Raw genomic sequence first — 26,671 nt, forward strand, 5'->3', positions numbered from 1 at the left:
CAACAACAAAACTTGTGAGATAATGAATTCCAAACAGGTAAATTAATATAGTTATGTACATTTGATTTTTTTTTTAAGAAGGCGATATGTGGTAAGTGAATTTATAGTTATTATAAAATACACACAGTAATTAGCAGTATAGACGGTGAAAAAAAAAATCAACAATAAATACTGTGAATACTGTATGTGCGGCAACCTGTTATCAACAGTCACCTGTCTTTAGCTGTTGGTTTTGTTTACTTCATTGTGTGCCCGCTTAAGACATATGTACATATGTTTATTTTTAATTTGCTTTTTAAACAATAACAAGATTTTGTTACAGAGTCATTGGTGGGAAAAAACATGGGATGCTTAAGTTCGATCTGCGTATATTTGTAGTTTTAAATAATGACGTACATGTTTATATTAATTTTAATTTGCTTTTTAAAGAAAAGAAAAACGTTTGTTAGACAGCCATGGTTAGAAATACAGTGGGTGCTGAAGTTCGCTGTGAATATTTTATTTTATTTTTTTATTTGAATATTTTATTTTAATTTTTGGTCACATTTTCACACAGTATATATATTTTTTTATACATATATACACAGATCAAAATTAATATACTATGGAATAAAGCAACAAACCTCTTGCCAACACGTCATTGGACCTCACTCAGTACTAAACACTCAAAAATGTTTATACATGTATATATGGTAATAAATACTTAAGATACTGTCAGTGTTGGATGACCTAGAGATATTTATTCAAACAACTTATGGTATACACTCCATCTTTTAATAAATTCATTATATTTGATTTTATTGGAATACATTTTTTTTTCTAATATATAATAAGAATGTATATAAATATTTAATATTTTAATATCTAGTGATTTCTTCTGAAATTTTGAACTATATATAAATTGCTTTGTCAAAAGAGCAATAATGTCAATTATGATATTATTCTTTGAGTGGCCAAGAAGAAAACTGGTACGAGAGAAGATAACTATAATGTCTGCCGATTCTTTTATCCATTGCTCGACTTGTTTAATTAAATTTTGGACGTGTACACAATCAAAAAATAAATGCGTATACCTTTCAATAGACGCATTTTAGAAGCTACAATGTGGGCTGCTTATCACTCTAATATTATAGAGAAACTTGTTTGTAGGGAGAATTCTTTGGATTATTCTATATTGGAACCATCTTAATTTGGTATCCTTAGATATACTGAACACATTGCTGTTGATACTTTTCCACCAATTGTATTCTTGTTCAAAATTTAATTCTCTTTCCCATTTAGATATATACTGAACAAAAAAAGAAACTTCCGATTTGTACATATAGTATTTGTTGTGTTAAAGAATTCATTGTGTAATGAAATTATATAGGTAGTATTAGCATTGAGCTGTATTATCAGGATTCATGAATTTTATCGATTATTTTTGCACTGGTAATCGTCGACAACGTGAAATTCAATTTGCACGTGTATGCATGGTTCGACATGTCCCGTGTAGTATCCAGATTTTCTTTACAACGTGGTGATGGCAGGGTGCGCGTCTACCGTAGGAGAAATGAACACTATGCTGACTGTTGTGTTCTTGAACGAGATCGTTTCGGGGGTGGGGGTTCTGTCATGGTCTGGGCAGCCATTGCCCATGGTTATCGTTCACCACTAGTCGTCATTGATGGCAATTTAAATGCTCAACGTTACCGCGATGACATTCTCGCTCATCACGTCATTCCTCTGTTCCATAACAACGCCAACATCTCGATTTTTCAGCATGATAATGCCACCTCTCATACAGCTAGAGACACTGTAAATTTTCTTAGGACAAATAACATTGATTTCATTGATGACTGGCCCGCTAAAAGTCCTGATCTCAACCCCATCGAGCATGTCTGGGATAGTCTGGACAGACGATTGAGGCGTCGTCCCAACCCACCCGTTAACGTTAACGAGCTTCGTCAAGCGCTCATTCAGGAATGGAACAATATTCCACAGGCAGAAATCAACACTTTAGTCAATTCTATGCGCCTGCGATGCACTGCAGTGGTCAATTCAAGAGGTGGTCATACCCGTTATTAAGTGGGTGGTTTATTTTGTTTAACCCCTACCACACTTGGTCAAAATTTCTCCCAGTTTCTGTTAACCTATGGCCATGATTTTTGCACCAAACGATGCATCATGGAACACTCTTTAAACGCATATATAACAATTATTCCCCCGGTTTGTTTTCATCAAGTTATGTTCAAGCAAATTTAGCGGAAGTTTCTCATTTTGTTCAGTATATTTTTTAGGTGTTATATATATGTTTTGACCCCTGTTTGTTTTGTATTATGGTATTTATATACTTTGGCCAAAATAGAAAGTCAGCTGAAAGTGGTTTGGTGGATAAAAATGGCCATGTATGTAATATTGCAGCCTTTACCCTTCAAATGTAGTAAATGGTGGATGAAAGCCATAAAATTCACAAAATCCATCATATTTAAATAAGTTGCCATCTGGGTCATACATATCATGTACATTTGTTATACCTACTATATTCCAATTCTGGTAATAAACACTTTTGTTACCAATTTTAATTAGGGAGTTGAACCACAATGGTTCAGAACTTAAATCATTTTCGTTAAGTTCCACTTTCTTTTTGAATAATGCTAGTATATTGAATACCCGTTTCCAGAACATATTTGTAAAAAAATTCCCACACAGTTTATGGTAATCATCTCCTATATTAGTAAATAAAATATTTTTGTTTGGGATGTAACATCTAAGAATATGATACCATAATGAATCGTGTCCATTTATTACTCTTCTAATCCATGTTAATTTTAAGGAATTCATAAAATATTCTAAGTTTACCATTTTTAAACCACCATTTTCTATATCCTGCATTAGCGAATTCCGAGAAATTCTATCTATGGAACTCTTCCAAATATATGAATAAAAGATCTTGTTGATTGTTTTTATTATGCCATTATCTGGATTGGGGATACTGAGAATACGGTGAACACGTTTAGATAGAGCCAAGGATTTGACAAAGGTAATTCTACCCAGCATAGTAAGATGACGTTTAGATCAAGTATTCAGTAACTTTGAAATCTCTTCAATTTTGTCAGTATAATTTAATTGTACAATTTGATTTTACTGGGCACTAAATTTAATTCCCAAGAAGGTAAAATTCTTTTGTGACCATTTTAAGATTTTATCTTTACATAGATTATGGGTATTATTTGAATTTGATCCGATCCAAATAGCAATAGTTTTTTTAATATTTGGTTTCAATCCTGAGAATTTAGAAAATTGATCTATTAAATTTAATGTGTTCCTTAGTGAAGCTTCTGTCCCATCGAGTGTTATAGCTGTATCGTCTGCATATTGCATTATTTTATATTCTCTTTTTTCTATTACTATTCCTTTAATTGACTCCTCCTTTCTAAACAAATTTCCCATGATCTCAGCGCACAATATAAAAAGATATGGTGCTATTGGGTCCCCGTCTACATCCCCTCCCTACTGGATTTGTTTCTTTTAGTAAAAACACCATTTTGAATTAGTTAACACACAGTCCTTATTTAATATATTGACCGCTGTGAATATCGGTAGTTTTGAATAATAATGACGTACATATGTTTATATTTAGTTTGCATTTTAAAGAAGAATTAGAAGAAAAGAAGAGCATAAGGAGAAATAACACTACCACCACCACCCTTGCTGTTGGATCGATCCCTATCTCCACAATATTATCGGTTATTTCCAACCAGTGCTTTACAACAGGCAAATGTACACATCAAAATCTGAACGTAGCCCAGTGGTAAAGCACTCGCTTGGTGCGCGGTCGGTCCGAGATCTCGGTGGGTCGGACCAATTGGGCTATGTCTCGTTCCAATCAGTGCACAACGACTGGTATATCAAAGGCTTTGCTATCCTGTCTGTGGGATGATGCATATAAAAGATACCTTGCTAGAAATGGGAAAATGTAGCGGACTTCCTCTCAAAAACTGTGTCAAAATTACCAAATGGTTGACATCCAATAGTCGATGATTAATAAATCAATGTGCTCCAGTGGTGTATTTATTTAAAAAAAAACCATACTTTAACGAAATCTGAAATATCCTGCGGTTTGTAACAACCGCAATCGATACGTTGTAACCATTATTGCGTAATAAGTTGAAACTGTTCAGATATAATATTGAAAAAGAACATTTATCAAAAAGCCAATAATTAATTCTGAAGTGTGAAGCCAGTTATTATTATTATTAAGTTCTAATAGTCGATGTATCCTAGATACTAAAACATTGTGTACTGATATTACTGCGAATCTTAGATACTAAACCATCGAGTATTAACATTACCCAATGTGTCCTGGGCTCTGTTCCACGAAGCGACCTTAGCTCTAAGATTAACTTAAGTGCATAGGATAGCTATGCGCTTAAGGTAATCTTAGGTATAAGATCGCTTCGTGGAACGGGGCCCTGGGTACTAGAAACATAACTGACAAAACTACGAACAGAGTACAGACAGCTAAACTATTTGATTGGATTCCGACGTGCCCATTTGTTTTACTCTGAAGCGCATAAAACTTGTTTAGCGGACGTTTTTCTGCTCGGTGTCTAACTCGCCCCTGGTTTCCGGTCTTTCTCTCGTCCATAATGCGCAGTCGGTCTGGAATCGATCCCCGTCGGTGGGTACATTGGGCTATCTCTCGTTTCAGTGAGTGCATTACGAGTGGTATATCAGTGGCCGTGGTATGTTATCATGCCTGTGGGATGGTGCATATAAAATATCCCTCGTTACTAATGGAAAAAATGTACGTAATGGTGACAGTGTGAGCATGGAGAGATGGTAGTTGCATGGTTGAATGTGGTTCACACCGTTAGCTACTTGCACGGTTACCCTCTCAGAAAAATGTTAAGATTTCACAAGTTTAAGGACCACAACTATTAAAAAATTGACATATATGCCACATTTCAGCTCCGCATCTTAAGAATTGCAGTTTGTAAAACCATATTCAGGACTGACGGACGGACGAAGACAAACCCTATAGAACCCCCACACTGTTTTCTTCTACATTTCAGCATAAAAGTTTAATTCACCAGACTACAATCTACATTTCCAAAACTAGACATCGAGGTGGTTTCAATGACAATAATTTCGACTTGGTATACCATCAGTAAAGGTGGATCTACATTATTGGCCTCTTATATCAAGAGATTCAAATGAAAAACAAGTTCTGACAGAATTCACACCAACCTTGTTGCTTAGAAACCGGCAGATACATACATAAACAACTATCGATCCATATTTATTGAAATGGGTCGACCATGTTCACGGAAAAGTCCTCATAGTGAGCCTAACTCATCCCTAAAAGTTAAAATAATTTAGATGTAGCCATGTTGGCAACAACTTTTTATTTGTACATTTATTGTAGAATACATTTTTAAACTTGTAACCAACTCCAATTTATTATATTAATTTCCTGAATGCTCTATGAACACTAAAAATAAAGTTCCACCGAGAGAAAAAACATTTGGCATGAACACAATTTATTTATTTACAGATGGGCAAGATCAAAATGCTGCAACATATTTCAATCATCGTTGGAATCATGGATTGTTCTCTGTACAGAATACTGGTACTTTGTGGATAGACCCAAACATTTATACATATAACCAATAATTCAATATATTATTATATACATACATACACTGAAAATAGCTTAAAAAAAAAAAAAGTATCTCCAAAAATGTAGTGCAGAACCCCCCGCTCCCCGCTCCCCCGTCATAGAAGTCGTGATAGCAGAAAGTTGGCCAACTTTGTGCTGGCAGTTGGTAGTCTGAGCCTAGCATTAGACATGGTTTAATATTTGAGCAAGGCCTGTGAATCAAAAAGAAAACCAAAGACAGTGTTAGGAATGCATAAAAAAGATGAATAAATTTTATTCACAAGTAGCACACTCGTCTTTCTGAAAAGCACAGACATGGGTTCAGTGGAGATGCTGTTGAAAATACACATTTCCATCATATTCTACACAATCAGTTACACACGGTTCTTACAAAGCATAACATTGTAGCATTGGTATTTCCACTCGGATGCAAATGGTTTTATTATCCACATTTTACATGCAACTGGCTAATATCACACACACACACACACACACACACAAAAAAAGGTTAAAGCAGAATAAGAAAACGGATTCATCACATGACAGACTGACAAACACAAAACAGTATACTAACATAGCTCAGAATGTGAAATGGGTGCAGTCCATATAAAAAGCAGACACATCAGCTATACACCGAATTGAATGACTTGCCTACCATAAAGTTTTTGGTGCTCTGTTATGAACATCCACTGGTGCAACTGCAAACAGTTTCGTTTATCTAGGACTTTACAAGTTTGTGAGAAACTTATCTAAACACAGAACTTTTAACGCACAAGTTGTCACCACTGCTACTGCTGCTGGAAAAGAAATACACATCCCTCACCTTTTCACTACATAATGGCGAGACAAAAATATGGAGCAGCATTTTATACCATTTCTGGGACAACAAAATAATATTGTTCAATTTCAACAATCAAAATGGTAGTAGACCCTAACTTTGCTACTTTCCGCATGTTGTCTAACAGAGCCTAAGAGACCTTTGTGAATTAGGCCCCAGATAAGTATGGTACATTTTACTTCTTTTGCAAATTTTTACTTGCATGGACACACACATACATTTCAAATGCTGGATAATATATATTTTTGAAAAAGATGCACTAAATATACTAAAAGTTTAGGCATAGAACTTGCAGCCATGTACTTTGTATACCAGGTGCAAATTCAAGTTAACTTAATCAGTGGTTAAGTAAATTTTAAAATGATTTTAACTATGAATTTATGATGCTAATTGCAACTTATAATTATTTGGTGCAAGCAATGCTATTTCAAATGGTTTTATTAATTTCAATGGTTTTATAAATTTTAGTGAACATTTATGGGAAATACCAAAGCTATAATGATAATCTCTGTAACATAATGAATATAACGGCAGATAAGATTTTGGATAATCTCTTCTTTTTAAAAAAAACTGAATTTTATAAACACTCGCAATTAGCATATATAGCACTCATCAACATATTTAAATCACATTCTGTAAGAAACTTTAAATTATACACACAAAAAATTTCACAATCAAGAAATCAGGGGTGTTTAGTAAATAGGTCCATGCTTTGTGAAACTAAAAGTTGAATTATGCAAATCCAAATTTACTGTAAAGGAATCTTGAAAATGATAAACATGGCATTACTCTAATCACGGTAATCGCATGGTAAAATACCATATACTTTTTTTTTTAAAGGTTTAAAGAGGTTACTTACTTCAACTGATATTGTTTAAAGAGGTTACTTACTTCAACCGATATTGTTTAAAGAGGTTACTTTACTTCAACTGATATTGTTTAAAGAGGTTACTTTACTTCAACTGATAGTTTAAAGAGGTTACTTACTTCAACTGATATTGTTTAAAGAGGTTACTTACTTCAACTGCTGTGCTAAAGTATCAAGCATTCCTTAGCTGTTCTAGACTGAAGTTATCTTGGGTTTATTTGTTTTTTATTCTTCTATCATGGTGGATTGTGGATTGGGGGGGGGGGGGGGGGGGGGGGGGGTGGTGGTGGGAGGGAGAGGGGAAGAGTGGGGATTATCACAAACTAAAAACCACATTGTCTCTGTTACACTATCTTATGTGTTTTTCTTAACAGTGGTTGAACAATTTTGGGGCCAATACTACTCGAACATGTATACATCTATTCTATGTGAATTATATATATATATATATACATGTATATATATATATATATATATACATGTATATATATATATATACAGAGATTGATTTTTGTGTTTTAAACAACACCACAGCAGCCAACAGCAGGAACTCGAAAGGTTTACTTTTTCTTTCTTTTTCAATTTAAGGAAAGCTAAGCTCAGGTCTCACCCTGCCCTAATGCCAAATTAGACAACTGCTAATTTTTATTTGGCTAATAAAATTTAGCTGCTTTTTAATAATTTTCAGACAAATCCCCTACATATCTGAAAATTGGCTAAAACAAATTTTGTCCAGTGTAACCCCCGATTTAAGCTGTTAATTCAGTAAAGGTAACATGACCACTTACATTTGCCTAAATTGTGATTTTTGACAAATCTAATGTCTCTCTCTCTTGGTTTAGACTTTGTACTAAATTCATATTGTTAGTACCCCAGAAATTCGGGTCAATGGCTTGAAAGATATAGAATGCATCAATCATTTATGAATAACATTTTTACAATCTTTAACCTAGGTCATTAACCTTTTGAAACGACTTTAGGGATAGGCTTTTATGTAGGCTTCTTCCCGATAGCCAATCCTAGTATCATTCATTTTGTATGAACTCTGAAACTACTTAGAAAAATACAAAACCATGCAATATTATCACTGAAGCCTTTCAGTTCAAAACAAGTGAATTTTTTTTTTTTTACTGCTATGAGCTTCTCAGTTGAACAGTTACACATAGATTGTGTTATTTCATGGAACCACCTGCCAAGTGAAATCCAACAACCAATCATTTATATCACCTCAGATGAGGTACAGAGACCTATACCTTTTATATATAAACTATAAAATACATATATAAACCACTGGAAAATGGTATCAGGAGCAGTAGACATAAATGCTAACGAAATGAGATAATATATTAAATTTAAATTAGATTTGAAATAATTTTTGGGTCTCCCAACAGCTAAGGATAATGCAATTAAAAAAAAAAAAAAACTATTTTATTTCTTTGTATCTGTCAGCCGGAAAGAGGTCTTACTTTGTTTAAATATCTTTTAACTTAGAATTTAAAAAACGTCCAACATACAATTCAAATACTGTGAAGCATATTCAGGTTTTAGAATTTTTCTTAATAAAATGCTGAATAAGAGAAATGAAATCCAATGATGCAGTATCTATTATAAATTTCCAGTTACGGAATGGAAATGGCTTTTTTGGTGGGTTTTTTTTTAAAAAGCAGTAGTTGACAGAGTTGGTAGAAGACTAATTAATGTTGAAAATTGTTTAATAAAATAACAACATGGCGCATAAGATTCAGATGGCACCGAAATGATACTGTGTGCCAAAAATATATATAATACATGAACATAGAGAGATAATAAATAATTACATTTTACAACTTGCAAGATAATTAATGTTTTAAAATTAATTTTTCAAAAATTATATTTAAAAAACATTTATGAACATCATGATCTAAAGATCCAAACTTCTTAACTAAAACAGTTTCTCTAAGTTTGGACCAAACTCGGGCAGACAATATCACATTAGACGTCTGCAGTGCATATTATACTGAGCACGCTCACATTCTCACACACACACAATCTTGGCAAGCACTTCACGTTGTCATGACATCAAAGATAGAACAATCCTCCCAAAACATGTTAACAAAATCTTAATATTCAAGCCACCAAAAACCACATTTGTGTAGAGAGAATATTTTTAGACTGGCGAGATTATTACGTTTGATGTAAAATCGATGTTCAAAATTTAAAACCTCTATAGTTTGCAATCATAGACTTTATGAGGTGTCTTGCAGTATTGGGTATATCAAGCATTTAAGGTTTGTTATTCTTTTTTCAATGTATTTGTAATCACAAAATAATCAAACCTCCTCACTGCCTGAATTGGAAAAACATGTCAACTCGATACATGAAGCAGATCGCATGTCATCAGTAGACAGATTGAAGGACATTATGTCAGCATACCATCACAACTATACCATAACATCCCTTGGGGGAAAAAACCCCAACATATTTTATTTAACACACACAACACATTTTAATGTCAAGGACCATAAAAATACTGAAAGAGGAACCCAGCTGCTGCCATGCCATAAGCTATTCTTTTCAATTAGCAGCCAGGGATCTTTTATATGCACCATACCACAGACAGGATAGTACATACGACAGCTTTTTTTTAGCTGGAATGAGAAATAGCCCAAGTGCCCATCGATGTTCATCAATTCTAGATGGATCGCACATCAGGCGAGGAGTTTAGCATTGGGCTACATCCCACCCAAAACATCCCTTGGACTGCCTTGTGCTATATTAGCTTGAATTGTAAGCTGCACTATTAGTTTGAATGTTAAGTGGTTTTGTTGTTCGGATCATACAAGCAAATAGGAAAACTAATTTGGCACTACTGTTAATGTTTATTTAAAAAATTAAATAACTGCTGAGGAAAGCAGACATTACCATTTGCCATCCCCATTAGATTACACTTCCATTACTTGTCAGTTATCTGCTTTCTGATTAACTACTTAGGAATACATTATGATGTCGACAGAATACAGCAAGTGTTAACAATCACAAATATCTGGATTATTTGTGAAACGAAGTGTACACAAAGTTTCATGTTGAGTCTTTTTTTTTTTTTAAACATCATCTATACAGATGCTTTGTGATGGAACAATTCAGCAAATTTACATACCTGCCAACTCAGTATTACAAACTGCATCAGTATGTAGTTTTATAAGGGGGAAAAACCCCAATGCCTATCACTACCTACATTAATATTTTGCTCCATACAGCTCTATCATGTTGTGTAAGTCCCGAGTTACGTGAAGCACTTGCCTAATACACATTTAAACACAATTACAATTATATATATTACAATTCCTTTCAAACATTTCCACTCATTTTATAAAGAGAGCTTCATGTTATATAACAACATGTTTTGAAAATGGTTATCTCCTCTACTGCCAATTTTCTTTTGAAATCCTGTTAATTGCAGTAGCAACAAATGCAGGAACAGAAACAGATCTAAAACATGAAATGTGAATTGACGTAATTGTGGTAAACTAATACAACAGACACGTGGTGTGTTAAGAGCAATAGATCGTCTTCCCCATCTAAACATCAGGGAGTCTGTACACCGCACGGGCATTCTTGCTCTCCAAGAATTGGTCTGATTCATGTATGAAACAATTTTTATCACAGGTTTTACAACAGGTAGCTCAACAATTTTTTTACACTGTTCTTAGTCACTTTTTTTTTCTTTTTTTTTTAAACACACATCAAATAAGATCAGTAGTTTTGATAGTCATAGTTACATAAACACTTCCATTTTTTTAATACAGCAAACCTGACTAGGCAACAAAGCCTTTATAACCAAACATTTCAGCATGCAAGAACTGCCATGGTTTATTAAATGCAGTACCTAAAAGTACTGGTACATACAAATCAGTTCACCACCAACAATTGTTTTTATTAGTTATTATTCCATCGTCTTTGGATATGCAAACCATTTTCGTGTCTCAATTTAATAGCCTAGGAGGATGCCGATCCATTTGCTACTACTATCTGGTCTGACTGTGTGTTAGCAGGAATCATAAAAGCTGTTGCATAAGGGAAAATATTATGACACATTGCTGTATAGTCCCGTGCGGCCTTCTCACACTTGCCGAAATCGCCTCTGCACAAACACTCCAGAACTTCAATGCAGTTCTAACGAAAGAGAAAAAGAAAAGGTATCTTTATTTATCAACATTGCCTAACTGGGATTGTGATGTTGTGCGTGGACACTGTTCTTAGTCACACTATGTCGCATCATGAAAAGAAACGAATAGCCTTGTGGGGGGGGGGGGGGGGGGGCGGGTCGGGGGGGGCTAAGAGATGCAAACTTGTGAATAAAATTAGAAATTATTATGTATGAAAAAAAATACCATCTAAAGTAAACACTAAAAAGAGTATAGGTTTGTTTTTTTAATGTATTTAAACAAAATGTCATCAATATTTGCTTAATGAAATGATACAAATTATTATCTTAAAAACTAGTTCAAGAGATTTAGTATTTGCAATAGCTGAAAACAAGCAAATGCTACATAAAGAAGTACTTTAAAACAATTATGTAAAACTGAACATAAACAGCAAAATAACAAGTGCCATGTAAAAACTACCTTGACTGTCACTCCTTTGACATCCTTTGATAGGGTCATTGCCAATGAGGTAGCCCTCTGTTGAGTTGATGGGTCCAATTCATACATAATACGAGCACCTACAATGCAATCCATCATTTTAAGTCAATACCACATTTCTCTCCATAATTCATTTCATGTTTCAAATTATACAACAAAAAATTACAGATTGAAGCAAATATTTTTATTTGGTACCTTTCCTATCATTAAGATGTACATTTTTTATTCTGAAACATATATGCCCATTTTCATGCTTACAGAATCTTGAAAAGTTAACTAAGTAAGGAACCGAAGTAACTACGAAGAACATTTTTGCCCCAAAACTTAGCTTTTGCTGGAAAAACAAGTAGTACAAGCACAAACCAAATTTATTTTCAACTACAATCAAGACTTGTCAATATTCAGCGGCAAAAAACCAGACCAGCATGTTATTTTGACAAACCTACATTTAAACTGTTTTAGATGAGAAACCTCAAGTGATGTGGAGTACATACCTGCCAGTAGATGTTCTAATGACTTGGAGTTACTTGCTATAAATTCTTCATTAATGGTTTTGGCGTCTTTGCCTTTGTACAACTTCTCCACTTCACAGGATATCACAGATTTGATGGGTTCACTCAGTTCTTTCTGCCTGGTTGTGACTGACAAAAAAGAAAACAGTTGCAAAATCCTGTAGCACAATATTTATTATAATATTTAAAAAGAATTAATGTATATTAACTAACAATTTAACTTGCTAGACAATTAATATCAGGGTGCGAAATAAGCAGTATCACATCGGAAAAAGGCGACATTAATATTGTGGTTTGCTAGTCAAATGCATTTTTGAATAGTTTTGTGATATTTTTTTGCTTTAATTAATAAATGAAATAGTTTTGTTTTTCATCGGTAATGGAGTACAAAAAAAAACATGTTCAACTTCAACGGTTTATTCAGGTAAAAATAATTATTATGGAATTTTAGTTGTTATTCATGTCAGATGGGCAACTAAATTATAATACATATTTCTCTGAAAGACTTTAAATAAAATTTTGTTTTGTATGCAAAAACAAAATTACAATCAATGGCCAAAAACGAGGTGAAAATTTGAGAATATTCAGTCAGTGAACATTTCACTAACATTAACAAACTATTTGATTGGTTCCAGACTTTGCAATTTGGTTTACCATGAAGCGCATAAACCAGTCTACTAACATTCTTTTTGGTTCGGTCTGGCTGAACTCGGCCCAGAAAGTGAAAGTGTAAAACCAGTGATGTGTTTTGGGGAAAATATGCTTGCAAACAATCAGTATTGCTTTTGTTCAGCCGGCCGTTTTTAGCTAAACATTTGCAATCTAATTTGACTGGTTCCTGAAGTGGTCATTCAGTGGAACTTGCCCCGTCCTTCCATTTTATTATATAATATCCTACATTTTCAGTGCAATCAAAGTATGTGATATTTTTCAGATCACATACTTTAAGATTTTGATAACTTTGCAAATTAGATGTAAATTAGTCAAGGTCTCGGCACTAGGTTTATTGACATTTAAGCGAACGTACTTGGGCGACACTCCATGACTGACTATGTATTCATAGTCATCAAATAAAAACATTTCAATGGCAATTTGACGCTGAAAGCTGTCCAGCGTTCAGAAAACAAAAAACGTTAGGCATAACTTTATTTTGATGTAAGGACATCCAAAATGACGTCAATCGAGTTTGACGTCATTTCCATTCAAAAATACACCGCACCACATATTATTACGTCATTTGAACATCCTGTAATGGAGGACTGGAATTAAAGTTGCATGTACAGTTTACAAACACACGTTGTATTAAGCTTGAGCTTGTATGATAAAGAGATTATTACCCTCGTGTATTTCGGTATCTTCAATATCATATATTAGGAGTAAAAATATTGTATTATGCTCGCATAATACAATTTTTATTCCTAATATATGATATTGACGATACCAAAAAACACTGGTAATAACCTCTATGTATCCTATCCTACGACATTACTTGAATGTTGGGGGTTTGGGATGGGAAATGCCTAGCTAGCGATCCGTCTCATGGACATGGCACACTTACTTGTCGTAAAATTGCAAACACCCAAGAGTTTGCGAATATATAGTGGACAAATTTAATATTGTTGAAATATTACATATTAATATTTTCTCCATTTTTTTTTGATTTGTAAACAACCTTTTTTTCTGTTGCTTTTTTTTTGGTGGGGGTGAGAAGAGATAATAAATATCATTTAAGAAGTAAAGAGGTTATTAATTAACATTTATTAATTTATTGTTCAGTGCCATATTAATATAATTTAAATTAATAAAAAAAAAATGGACCTTCTTGTACCACTTCATAAACCATACCTCCACAGAGCTTTACAACTTTTAAAAATACTTTTTCTTCTTTAAAGCATGAACAGCAATACTTTTTTTTATTCTGGATTTATTGCAGCTCTAGTGACTTGCACAAAAGTTATGTTTGGTGTTTAAACAATTATACATATACTAGTTAAAGGTGGAAAATTGCAAATTGGTGCATTTTTAACCCATCAAATCAAGTCACGACTTCCTGAATAAAGCTATACAAAATGTGTGGTTTGCTATGCAAAACTAATTTTGCATAGCAAAATTTGCTATACAATTTTTATAACTTATATGGCAACCTGAATATAGACCTAAGTGGCAAATAACATAGCATCAGAATAATTATTCACCAATATGAATAATTATAATAAATTTATCTATAATTTGATGGTGCACTTGAATGCAGAGTTCCCATATAATTTTAAATCTGAGATTAACCTTTAGACTACTGGATTAATTTTTAACAAAAACCACGTTGAGTGGGTACAAGTTTATAATTTTTACTCACATATATTCACTTAAATGTTTTATAAATACATGAAATAAAGTTCATATATGAATCGGTAAGTATTATTTTCGTGTCTTTTTTTGTAATTTTTATTATTTTAGATCGGCTAATGGTGATTAAAATTAGGCAAAAAATTGAAAAAGTTGTGTTTACTTACGGGCATTTGTGGCCAGCTGTCCAGTATTTATGTCCATTATTCCCAATAACAGTGGTTTTCTGACCAGAACTTTTTTTAAAACCCGAACTACGATTCATATTGCAATATTTGGTAATTTTCGTTGTTGGTAAAACAATCAAACTTATTATCAAATGAGCTGTCACAATCAGCTATCGATCCCTGAAAATGACCGCGACGTGCCGCCATTGTTGTCAAGCGAAAATACTTGCCGAAAACCACTTTTTGAACTCAAAATTTCAAGGTATTTTCAATTGAAAAAATAAAAACAAAAGCCACCATTTTGAAAAAATATCTTTTTTCTTTAATTATATTTCCGTTTCCGGTGAGTGTCGTGTGCAAAACGGCGGGAAATATGAATTGAGGAATGCACTGTATACAGTGTACAGTATATCGACTGACGTGACGTCGGGCGAGATATCTCGCCTGCAGTAGTCAGAAGGTTAAAACATGAACACAACCAGGTTTAATTGAGTAGCCATTTTGCTATCAACTGGGATCAAGTGCCTTGATACAATGTTTTCATTCAATTATTTGCTATAGCTACAATTACTAAGGAGTAAGGATGTAATTATTTTATTTCCAAAACCAAATTTAAAATTTACTATAGTTTAGTGACATAGGTAGTTTTCCATTTTTAATTTTAAAAACAAAAATTCTTGCTGCATGTAATATTGAAAACTCAAAATATATTTGTTCCTTTTGATACTGATTAACGAATATAATTCATGTATAGTCTGTATACGATACATGAGTAAATTGTAGCTCTAATTAATACTGCAACTTTTGAGTCCGATATACATGTAGATCTTACCATGTTCTAAAAATCGCATCCTACATACGTGGAACCTAGGATCATTTGCATCAGCTTGGAAGCCCCGTTTGATTGACTGAAGCATTAGTAATAATTTACCTGAAAATAACAAAGTTAACATTTTAATAAACAAAAATTCCTTGAAATTAAATATATTTAACATTTGATAATCTAAAACCTAGTTTTGTTTAAAAAGAAATAAATTGAATTTATAAAAAAAATTACTAATTATTATTGTTAATTTTTTTTAACTGCATAGAGATGAATAAATGAATGTTTAATGACACCCAGGCACAAAAATACATCGGCCATTGCGTGTCAAATAATGGTAAAAATATGAATGAATTTATTATCAACATTAATATTGAATTAAGACACGGTTTAAGTCTTATCAAAATTTAGAGTATATGAATATCACAGGTAAGTATATTAAAATTTTAAATAAACTCAACATCTCGTAAAACAAAAATCAAAATAAATTCTGGATGGAACTGAAATGATTGCAGTGAGATGAACATACATAGGTGTCATTGTCAAAATTTAATTTCCAAAACCTGAAAATGCAAGTTCAATATCATATCTGTATAACCCCAATAGAATCTTACCCTTTCTAGAATAGAGTTCATAAGCAAATATGTGAGTGTCTATTCGATTTGGACATAACAGCTGTAGTGGTTTCAAAAATCGAACAGCTTGGTCCAAAGGATCTGAAACCTGAAATATAAATATGTACAAGGTATTATGACTGGAAATTTTACAGCGTAGCAAGAACAAAATAACAAAGCATCAGAAATGCTGCAAATCCCCTTGTGATTGATTCGTTCTATTCCTGAATGTCAAGTTTCATGAAAATCGCTAGAGTCATGATGTTAAATTTTTATTGTTAGTAATAATGCTGATAACGGATATTAGAATTCAGGTCCCCCCTTTAAGCAAATTTCTCATGGGATTTAGACAATTCACACAATTGAATTCATACAAACTGCAGCAGATTCCCATCCCTGTATATACACACAGCGAAACTTATTGAAGTAGCCACAGGTCTTCAGACATCACTTGACATCATCAGGTACTAACAATTTCAGTAGTCCCACCCCCTCTTGTAAAGAGGCCACTTTTTGTGCCTCACTATGGCTTTAGCACAAAGATTTGACTGTATATTATTTGAGTGATATCAAATATTACCCTTGCCAACTTGTCTGGCACCAGTTCCTCCTCTTTAGGTCCATCCAAATCTCCATCAGATGCCTTCTTGTTGGCACTCTCTCGTTTTTCAAGTTCCGCTCTCTGCTTTTCTTTCTCCAGTTCAGCCAACTTAGCAGCTTTCTTCTGTTTCCTTTTTATTTTCTTCAATTCACTTGGTGTTAAATTTTCTGTGAATGACAGAGATGCAAATTCAATATTTTATCTACAAACAATCTTCAGGACAAAGCTTTAGCATTAAACACTACACGAAAAAAGTAGTTATCATTTAACTTTGTAAGTATCCAATTTACTTTGCCATATAATTACATTAGCTCATATGGATTTTTTTTTAAAATTACATCTAATACTTTAAAGGAGATATATGGAACATATGTTTTGGCTAGTTCATATTCTTAGTACAAAAAAACCCCACCCACATCAAATTAAACTTGTGTTTTAAAAACAAGCTTGTCATTTACCTGTATCTAAACTATTTTCTTGTTCATTTTCCTTTAATGGATGATCATGTAAATGCAAGTAAATCTGAAAATGGTGAAAAGCATAATAAATTAGAGCAACAAAACCATCTTATTAATTTGCAAATATAACCTAATATTTTAAGCTCACAAAGTATGGTTACCTTTTATATATATATATATATATATATATACATATATATATATATATATATATATATATATATGCATATGGTAGTCATAAAAGTTAATCAAAAGTTTTATTGTTTTAAAAAACACACACATATACATATACATACATACATACATATATAGTTATGACCAACCTTTCCATAAATTTTAACATATAACAGTACTCATTTGAATGGCTGTCTATGTTATGACATATACTGCTTCTTAAATCATATTTACAATGAATACAATTTACACACTTAAAGCGATTTGGAACTTAGAAATACCATATTGCCTCTAAGACACAAATCCCATGACAGATTAATGAATGCCAAGTCATTCTTACCTCTAAGGCTATTTTAGCGGCTCTGAAATAAAATGGATGGTTGCGCAGCTTGTCCTCCAACCGTAGCAGACCAACATAGGCACGTAGTGTCATCTTGCGCATGCAGTATGTATGGAAATCAAACTGATCTTCAATAATCTCAGTAAAATGCTGAAATCAAAAGGCAACACCATCTAAGAAAATCATGATAGAAAGAAACAAAATTGCTCTTTGAAATTATTTAAAATTCTGCTCTATATTTTAACAAATTATGATGTCTAACATGTGTAATTTCTCTAACACTAATAAACATCATCTAAATTATTGAATGGAAGGACAAACACAATTCATTATATGCTGCATTCTTTAAAACAAAATCTACGAATACTGGTCTTACCCTGTCGACTTCATGACATTTTTTGAGAGCTTCTCCCCACTTTCCAAGTCTCTGTGCAGCAGCGGCACACTCTGTCTGGAACCACATGCACTGCATCTCATTCAGGTTTTCTGTGGCAGATACACCTTCCTGTCAAACGAAACAAATGTACGATGGATCCCTCATGTTAGAAAACAAATTACAAATTCACATAAATATGATAAAGTAAATGCTCTAGAATTTGGAAAATCTACATTAAGTGCATATATCCTGTGTCAATTCGAGGGTTTGAGTTCTAGCGTTTGTTGAATGAACAATAAAGTATTAAAGCTGGTCATGATTAAAGGCCAAAACTTCATACAAAACAATAATGTGAATTACAACTGAAATTTGTATGCAAGGTGAAAACCCCCACATTACTATCCTATCGTTTATGTAAGGATGTTCTTCATTTAATATTTCTTTAATCAAACATTTTAGCAACTTGCAATTAAAACTATAAAGGTATCCATGTGACCATGTGACCATGTGACAAGAATGCTCAGTTTAGAATAAATGAATTGCAACTGATGAACAAGTTTACTCTGTATGGTGGCTGGAGTGAAAGCAATTGAAAATGGTCATTGAAAGTCATTAGAGAAGAAGAGTTACCCTGGTAAACTTTGTACACATGTCTGATGCCTCCTGGATAAGACTGGCTCTCAGCATGTACTTGGCACACTTGGAGTTGATGTATCGGTCAGCTGTGTCTAGCGACTGAGCCTCGTCCATTAGCCTTACAGCCTCCTCCATATCACCTGCATGCTACAATGACAAATTCATATTATCACACAATCTGTAATAAAATTATGTAAAGGGGTTCTTTTAAAATTCCATAAAGCCAAAATTTATTTTTTATTTTTGTGGCACATTACATTTTGAATCTTCTTAAGTTAATTAAGCAAAAATTATGTGTGGGATAGATTTATTTGTAGTTATTTATCACAAAAAATATGGAGATAATGGCACCTTAAGATGTAATCATTTAATGCATCCCAACTTTTATTAATATTCCAGTAAACTATCTTCAAATGCACAAATTTATTACAATAATTTTTGATAATCATTACTGACCAATTCATTGCTTGTAGTATGAACAATCTTTAGCTAACAGAAGGAAATGTTTTATTTAACGACGCACTCAACACATTTTATTTACGGTTATATGGCATCAGACATATGGTTAAGGACCACACAGATATTGAGTTGAAACCCGCTGTCGCCACTTCATGAGCTACTCATTTCGATTTGCAGCATGTTTTTTTTTATATGCACCATCCCACAGACAAGATAGTGCATACCACGGCTTTTGTTACACCAGCTGTGGAGCACTGGCTTGAACTAGAAATAGCCCAATAGGTCCACCGGCGAGGATCAATCCTAGACCGACCACGCATCAAGCAAATGCTTTACCACTGGGCTATGTCCTGCCCCCTTAGCTGACAGGTAACAATATATACATAGCTTGCCTTCATTAATTTCGCTTTCAGCGTGAAGAGTTCAATGAGCAGTGGCGTGTGCTCCAGTCCGAGATCCATGTAGCCCATGGCTTTCTCCATGTCGCCCATGAAGTCAAAATGCTGAGCAAGGTAATAATACGTCCACAGTATGGCAGTCGCTGGTTCCTTCTCCTCACCCGTTTCAGCGTCTAACAAATATAAATAAAACTGCAACAAGAAGATTCCCTATCTGTAGCGGTTTGTGTCAAACAGTCTGTGATACCCGGTACTACTAAATAATGTTCAGGCCTCAGAGAATTGAAAATCTGCATCACCCATTTATCAGTGACGCAGAAAAGGTATTCAAGTAACCCATTTCCAAATTTTTTATTTATAAAAAAAATAGATTATGCAAAATTAAAGACTCTAGTCAAACGACTGTTCTCTCAATTTTCACAGGTCTGATGTTTAACAAAGGTCACGTTAAATTGGTACCAGGATATCATTTCTGTTTACAAGATCTTTATATAACGTTTGGTTTAATTCATATAAATCAGAGAGCATTATTTTGATGGGTTTTTGTGAATATTGTTATTTTTCTGCAGGTTCAGTAGTGATTAAAGTGTGCAGATAATCAATTTGACACAAAAATAAGCCATGGGAATTTATACTTGTAAGGGAGGCTACTCATTACTTCAGTCATTTACTCTGGACTCGAAGAAAAAATGAATTAGTCAAGATAAAGTATGTCATATGCAACATGGTTTCATCTGGAGTTGCTGATCATTACTGGCCAAACGGAGATTTCCTAAGAAAATAACTTAATTAGAACTGGGTCCAAACCACACAAGGATTTGGCTAGTAATAAATAAGTTTTAATACTGTTACTGTTACTTTATTTATGTGCCTATATCCAAAAGAGGTTCAGGCACATTCAGTCTTTGGCAAGGCCTTTTATTAACTGTGTGTATTAAGGGTGTAAGATTTTTTTTTTTTTGTGTAAGATTTATCTCCCCTGAAAATTAATTATCAGCAGCACATGGGAAATTGGATAAGAAAATTAGCTTTAAGTTTCATACAAATTTTAATTGGAGAAATTATGAACATCAATAACATTTTTTTTTAATGAAGCATATAATCAATTAAAGTAACTACTGACAGTAGAAAATATCACTAAAGCAGAATATGAATGGAACAGCATTTCAGTGATAACAGAAAATAATTTCATGACTACAGGGCACAATAGTTCATGCGAACCGCCGTTCTGCTCACGTGTCGGTTATACAAAATTAAATTTACGCGAACCGCAAATCGGTTACGTTGTGACCTGTAGACTTCATACCGGAACTATTACAGTTAACACGTCACATGCAGTTGGATATATATAAATGTAAAAAAATATATCTATCGATATATATATATATATATATATAATTAGCATGACATTTTTGTTTTAATCTGCCAGACCAGAAATCGTTTTTTTAAAAACCAACAACGTCCGTCACTGGGGGACGTTTTCTAAAAACACAAACTGGCGTCGTTTTCTAAAAACACAAACTGGCGTCGTTTTCTAAAAACACAAACTGGCGTCGTTTTCTAAAAACACAAACTTTGTGCATTAAAAAAAAAACCACTGACCATCCACTAGTGTAAACAAAGTGTATTAGCCATGTAGTTAATGAGATAAACTTGAAACATAACCATCAAAAAGTTCACGTTTCATCGGTGCACGTGTTTACAAAATGACGTCAGTTTACGAATTACCGGGCTGTTGATTGACCGAACAGAATTACGTGAACTTGTATGAATTTGCTGGTATGGTGTTCTTTCCATCCCAAAAGATATGGCAAGCTTTGGTATTATTTGTGATCACCAAATAATGACTTTGCTATTGTTAAGCAATTAAAGTTAAGTTCGGCTAGTGAGTCGTTATCAGTTCCAACAGTCTGCATTGCATGCATGACCGGTCTAACACAATTGACTGACCTTCATGGTGCGGTCCGACTGATTGGTGTCTAACAATATAGCAGAAACTTAGGGACGATCCATAAATAATGGTCTTTGTTATGTTTGTTTTTTTGACGACCTCCCCCACCAGTCTTTTTTTTTCCGCTACATTTTCCGGGAAGCAAGTGATAAATCGTTTCTTCTGCGTTTAACAGATATAGGGTACACTGCATCTAATGAATAAGTGAACAACAACCCTTTCTCAGTCACATTTATTAAAAACATAACTGCCTAGGACGATTGATCTGTAATCTTTTAATTATTAACAAGGCTTCTCAACATAACGTAATAATTGATACAGAACAATGATTGCCCTGAACACGTCAATCGAATAGGGCCTCAATAGTTGAGTGCGCATGCGTACAAATAATAGTCGGAGAGTTACCTGTTATTGAGATGGCCTCTGATTAACAGCAATATATTGCAAACAAAACATTAGGTCTTAGGTTTATTCAACTTAATTATGTCATTCTTAAATCTTGTAGTCGGGTATTGTGATTCACCAGTAGTAACGTGCACACCATCTCATTTGGATGTCACACGTTGACTCTGTAAACAGCGATTACAGTCGGCTTACCACACAGTGAGCTCAAACAAAACAGATTAATCGGTGATTTATTTGAGTTTTTTTTACCAAAGTTTGATAGACATTCTCAGTCATTTGTGACATTAATTTAGCACACAAAAAAACAAACAATAAACGTTATTTATATGTGCAAATAACCGATATATAGCCTGTAGTCTGTGCAATTAACCGGATGTTTTGTAGTGTTATAAGGGCAAATGGTTCCGTGTTGGGTGAAAATAGTCGATTAACCGAATTATGCTATAAACCGATGTGCAAATAAGTGGAGATGACTGTATATATATATTACACATAATATTTTACACATGTTGAAAATGGTTTTAATGTAAACAGGAATCCAAAAGGGCCACAAAAGTTGAAGAATACTAACAACACATAATGAGCTTTAACAAACATATGTAACGTCACTGTAGTATAGAAGTACCATTGATAAAGTAAAAGTAACTTGGCCACCGCAAAACGAGAAAAGGAATCTGGCAGTGTATCTATTTTGTTTCAGTACCGGGGCTGATATTTAGTCCTTTTACAATATTATTAACTTTAGCAAGCATTAAAGAATCTGTTTTATAAAAAAAAGTAAGTTTGTTTTATTTAACGACGCCACTAGAGCACACTGATTTATCATCGGCTATTGGACGTCAAACATATGGTCATTCTGATACTGTTTTTTAGAGGAAACACGCTGTCACCACATAGGCTACTCTTTTACGACAGGCAGCAAGGGATCTTTTATTTGCGCTTCCCACAGGCAGGATAGCACAAACCATGGCTTTTGTTGAACCAGTTATGGTTTACACCTACCCATTGAGCCTTGCGGAGCACTCATTCAGGGTCTAGAGTCGGTATCTGGATTAAAAACCCCATGCCTCGACTGGGATCCGAAACCAGTAACTACCAGCCTGTAGACCAATGGCTTAACCAAGACGCCACCGAGGCCGGTCTGTTTTATAAAATGTTTTCTTTTGTATTTTGTTTTAACGTTATGTTTGAGCTAAAAATTAGGTATTTAAAATATAATTTCAACGTAACTTTGAGGTAACCGATCAGTTAATCCACAGTTTATGCAAATATAATTCACGCAACCATTCAATTGTTTACCTAGATAAAATCCACGTGAACAGACCTCCGGTTACCTCAGATTCTGAAATATTGTCCCCTGGACTACTAGTATAAAGAAAGGTGTATCATGAAAACGTCTCGTCTCCAACAATATAGTTTTAAAGATTGACCTAATGGTTCATGAAAACAAGATCTAATGAAATACCTTTTGGATGAAAATATCCACAGGACTTCAGATGCTGTTCATAACTGAGAACAAGTTCTTCTATAATTTTGATCTAGAATAAATAACATCAATAATCAGTCATTTATAGTACCAAATGATATGCAGAAAAATCTGTATTGCTCTATGCTAAATAACGTCATTATCATCCAGCTTTTGTAAGAGATATTGCTGGCATTAATAGTGACTATCATTTGCAATATCTCCTGCGATATTCACCTAGGAGATATTGCTTCTTTTGTTACTTCTTTTGTTACATCATTGTGTATGTTTCAGCGCTAAACCTATTATTAGTGACGTCACTGTCATTCTGCTAGTTATCTTCGGCAAGCCTCAGATTTCATACTTTTATCAATGTGCTGATAAATTATGAAATCACAAGACACTCGGGAAGTATCCTCTATTTATTCTATAACTTACCCACAATATCCATGTCATAAATCCATGTGATAATTTAGTGTTAACCAGGTTATTTGTGACAAATTCTCTATATATCACAGTTTCAGTCATCAACCTACCACTTTCAGGTGAAACAAGTACTCCTTAAAATTAAACTAGGAAACAACTTTTCTAGAAGTGTACTCATGGGCACTTGTAATCAAAGACTGCCGACCGTAGGCTAATAAAATATATTCACAGCACTTATTATTAGTCATGAACAAAAACAATACTTAAAACATGGTAAATTAATAAATAGTATTATAATTAAATAATTAATATTTAATATAAATGAAAACCGAATACATTATAAACTTATTGTACCATTATTACAAATAATGATTAGTTGTATAATTATAAAGGAAACAAGAAAGTTGGCTGGTTTGCCAACAGAGTAAATTTTGGTGAAGTAGCTGTTAAGCTAAAAGCTAAGACAGGGTTAAGATTTAAAACAATACATCATGTAGCCATTTCTAGCGCAATTAACTGATAAAAAGGTGCCGTCTAGTACCACATACCTACAGTAAAGCACCTTTTCTTTACTAGTTAATCAGTTTCATCTAGGGCTCACCCTGGATCAAAAATACCTGTAGCCGAAATATTAGCCAAATGGAATTTTTATTAGCCATATTGAAAATGCTTTAGCCAAATTTGTTTTACGCAGTACTGTATTGAGTATTTATATATGAATATGAAAATGTATCTTTTTTCAGCTAATTGTGTACAAACTGGAATAAATAGGAATAACAAAACCAGAGTTTGAAGCCAGTACCCCATACACCCACCCCTACTTCTAAGGCCTATGACATTAAATTAACAAACATACAGAAATATGGGGGTGGGTTGGATGTTTATGGATGGTGGGGTTTTTTTTTTTCTTTCTTCCCAAATAAAAATTTGAGAGCTTTTTTTTTTTTTATATATAGAGCTCATTATTTCTTTAAATAGCAATCTTTATGTTAGTTTCAATTTTTTTTTTCTTTGCTTTTTAAGTGACCCGTCAATTCCCCACCCCAAACAATTTCATAATTTGTGCCATGTTGTTGCGGTTGATTAAAATACGCAAACATCATAAGGCCTACGCTGTATTCTGCATGACACCGTTTCTCGTTACCGGTCGCGAGATCGCTATTACGCTAATTGAATATTTGGTAGTATTATTATGTTTAAGGTGTCGGATAGATTATGTAACCGTTTGTTCACATCAGAAGACAGAAAATGGCTTAGCCAAAATTTTAGCCACTTGCAAATTTTATTAGCCATTTTTTGTAAAAATTAGCCAATGGCTAATTTGGCTACCGACAGCGCGAGCCCTGTCATCATGCAGGCAGTAGATGGCTATGTCACACAATACTTTTTGATGTAATATTTATTATCCAAGAAGAGCAACATCAAGGTATAAAAATAAAAACTAGATTTTATTTAGAAAATTTGTTTCTAATTTTCATTATTATTCATACTTACCTAGTACTAGCACAACAACAATGCTATACGACCCTGAGTTATAACCTCCACTGCAGAATTATCTCCCCTTGCCGGATGTATAACCTACACCCGCGCATGGGTAGACCATATATCCTCGTTATCGATTCGAAGTCCGGAATGAATGAATAAAAAAATACCTCCCTCAGGGCGGGTGGGAGGTAACGGTTGTTGTGCTAGTAATAGGTAAGATTGAATAATAATGAAAATTAGATTTTTTTTATTATAATAGTCTTATTCAACTTACCGTACTAGCACAACAACAATGCTATAACAGACGTGATATAACACCGTTAAAGCACGAGAATTTAACATTAAAGGGAGGAGGTAAGAAAACAAGGAGGACTTACCCATTTAATCAGTAGTGTTCGTCTCAAGTAATGATACAGTGAAAAAGCAACCCACATCATATAAAATGTCAAAGTGACTTTTAAATTGAAGAACTACAACCCCAATTAAAAGTAAACCAAATTAACAAAGTGAGAAAACCCACACACCAAGTAATGGTAAAAGACACTCGACTGCCCCAGATAGTTTGTAGAGTGGGGGGGTGGATGGTTGACTATCTCCTAGAAAGCCTGCCGGTAGCGACCAGACGAAATAAGGGTCGCCTCCTACTCGTGGCCCTGCGCACCAAAATGACTTGCTGCCCTGCAATGACTGATTGAATCCGCCAAGTTCTGTCCGGACCAACAGCCATATCACGGAAATAAAACCGGTCAAACGTGTGTTGACCTTTCCAAAACCCCGCACTCATGACCTTGAAAATGTCCAAAGAATCATGGAAATTAAGGGAAGCAGAAATTGCCTGAATCTCATGAGGTCGAACGGAGAAATTCCGCAGAACATGATACCCGCCTTCTCATATGCCAGTTTGATGATTGCAGCAATCCATCTCGACAAAGCATTCTTCGTAATGTCTCCTGGTTGGCGAGTGAAAAAGATAAAGAGTCTCTTTCGTGTTTTTGCCAGAGATTTCTAGTACGCTCCAAATAGAATTTCAAAGCCTGCACCGGACAAAGAAGTCTATCAGAATTAT

The 26,671-nt window shown here is 33.9% G+C and overlaps 1 protein-coding gene across 1 annotated transcript in view; it reads right to left on the reverse strand.

Moving 5' to 3' along the window:
* Positions 1-5,887: 5,887 nt before the first annotated feature.
* Positions 5,888-26,671, reverse strand: part of LOC121374410 (N-alpha-acetyltransferase 15, NatA auxiliary subunit-like) — a 38,881-nt gene continuing 18,097 nt past the window's right edge. Inside the window, exons 10-21 of the mRNA XM_041501510.1 lie at positions 23,695-23,767; positions 19,868-20,046; positions 19,011-19,163; positions 18,381-18,509; positions 18,005-18,154; positions 17,491-17,554; positions 17,012-17,199; positions 16,432-16,540; positions 15,827-15,925; positions 12,467-12,613; positions 11,955-12,052; positions 5,888-11,502 (exon numbers count right to left, since the gene is read on the reverse strand). Coding sequence (XP_041357444.1) covers positions 11,326-11,502; positions 11,955-12,052; positions 12,467-12,613; positions 15,827-15,925; positions 16,432-16,540; positions 17,012-17,199; positions 17,491-17,554; positions 18,005-18,154; positions 18,381-18,509; positions 19,011-19,163; positions 19,868-20,046; positions 23,695-23,767 — 1,566 coding nt within the window. The 3' untranslated portion in view covers positions 5,888-11,325. The remainder of the gene's footprint in view (positions 11,503-11,954; positions 12,053-12,466; positions 12,614-15,826; positions 15,926-16,431; positions 16,541-17,011; positions 17,200-17,490; positions 17,555-18,004; positions 18,155-18,380; positions 18,510-19,010; positions 19,164-19,867; positions 20,047-23,694; positions 23,768-26,671) is intronic.

This window comes from Gigantopelta aegis, chromosome 6 (genome assembly GCF_016097555.1).
Source record: "Gigantopelta aegis isolate Gae_Host chromosome 6, Gae_host_genome, whole genome shotgun sequence".
NCBI lineage: Eukaryota > Metazoa > Mollusca > Gastropoda > Neomphalida > Peltospiridae > Gigantopelta > Gigantopelta aegis.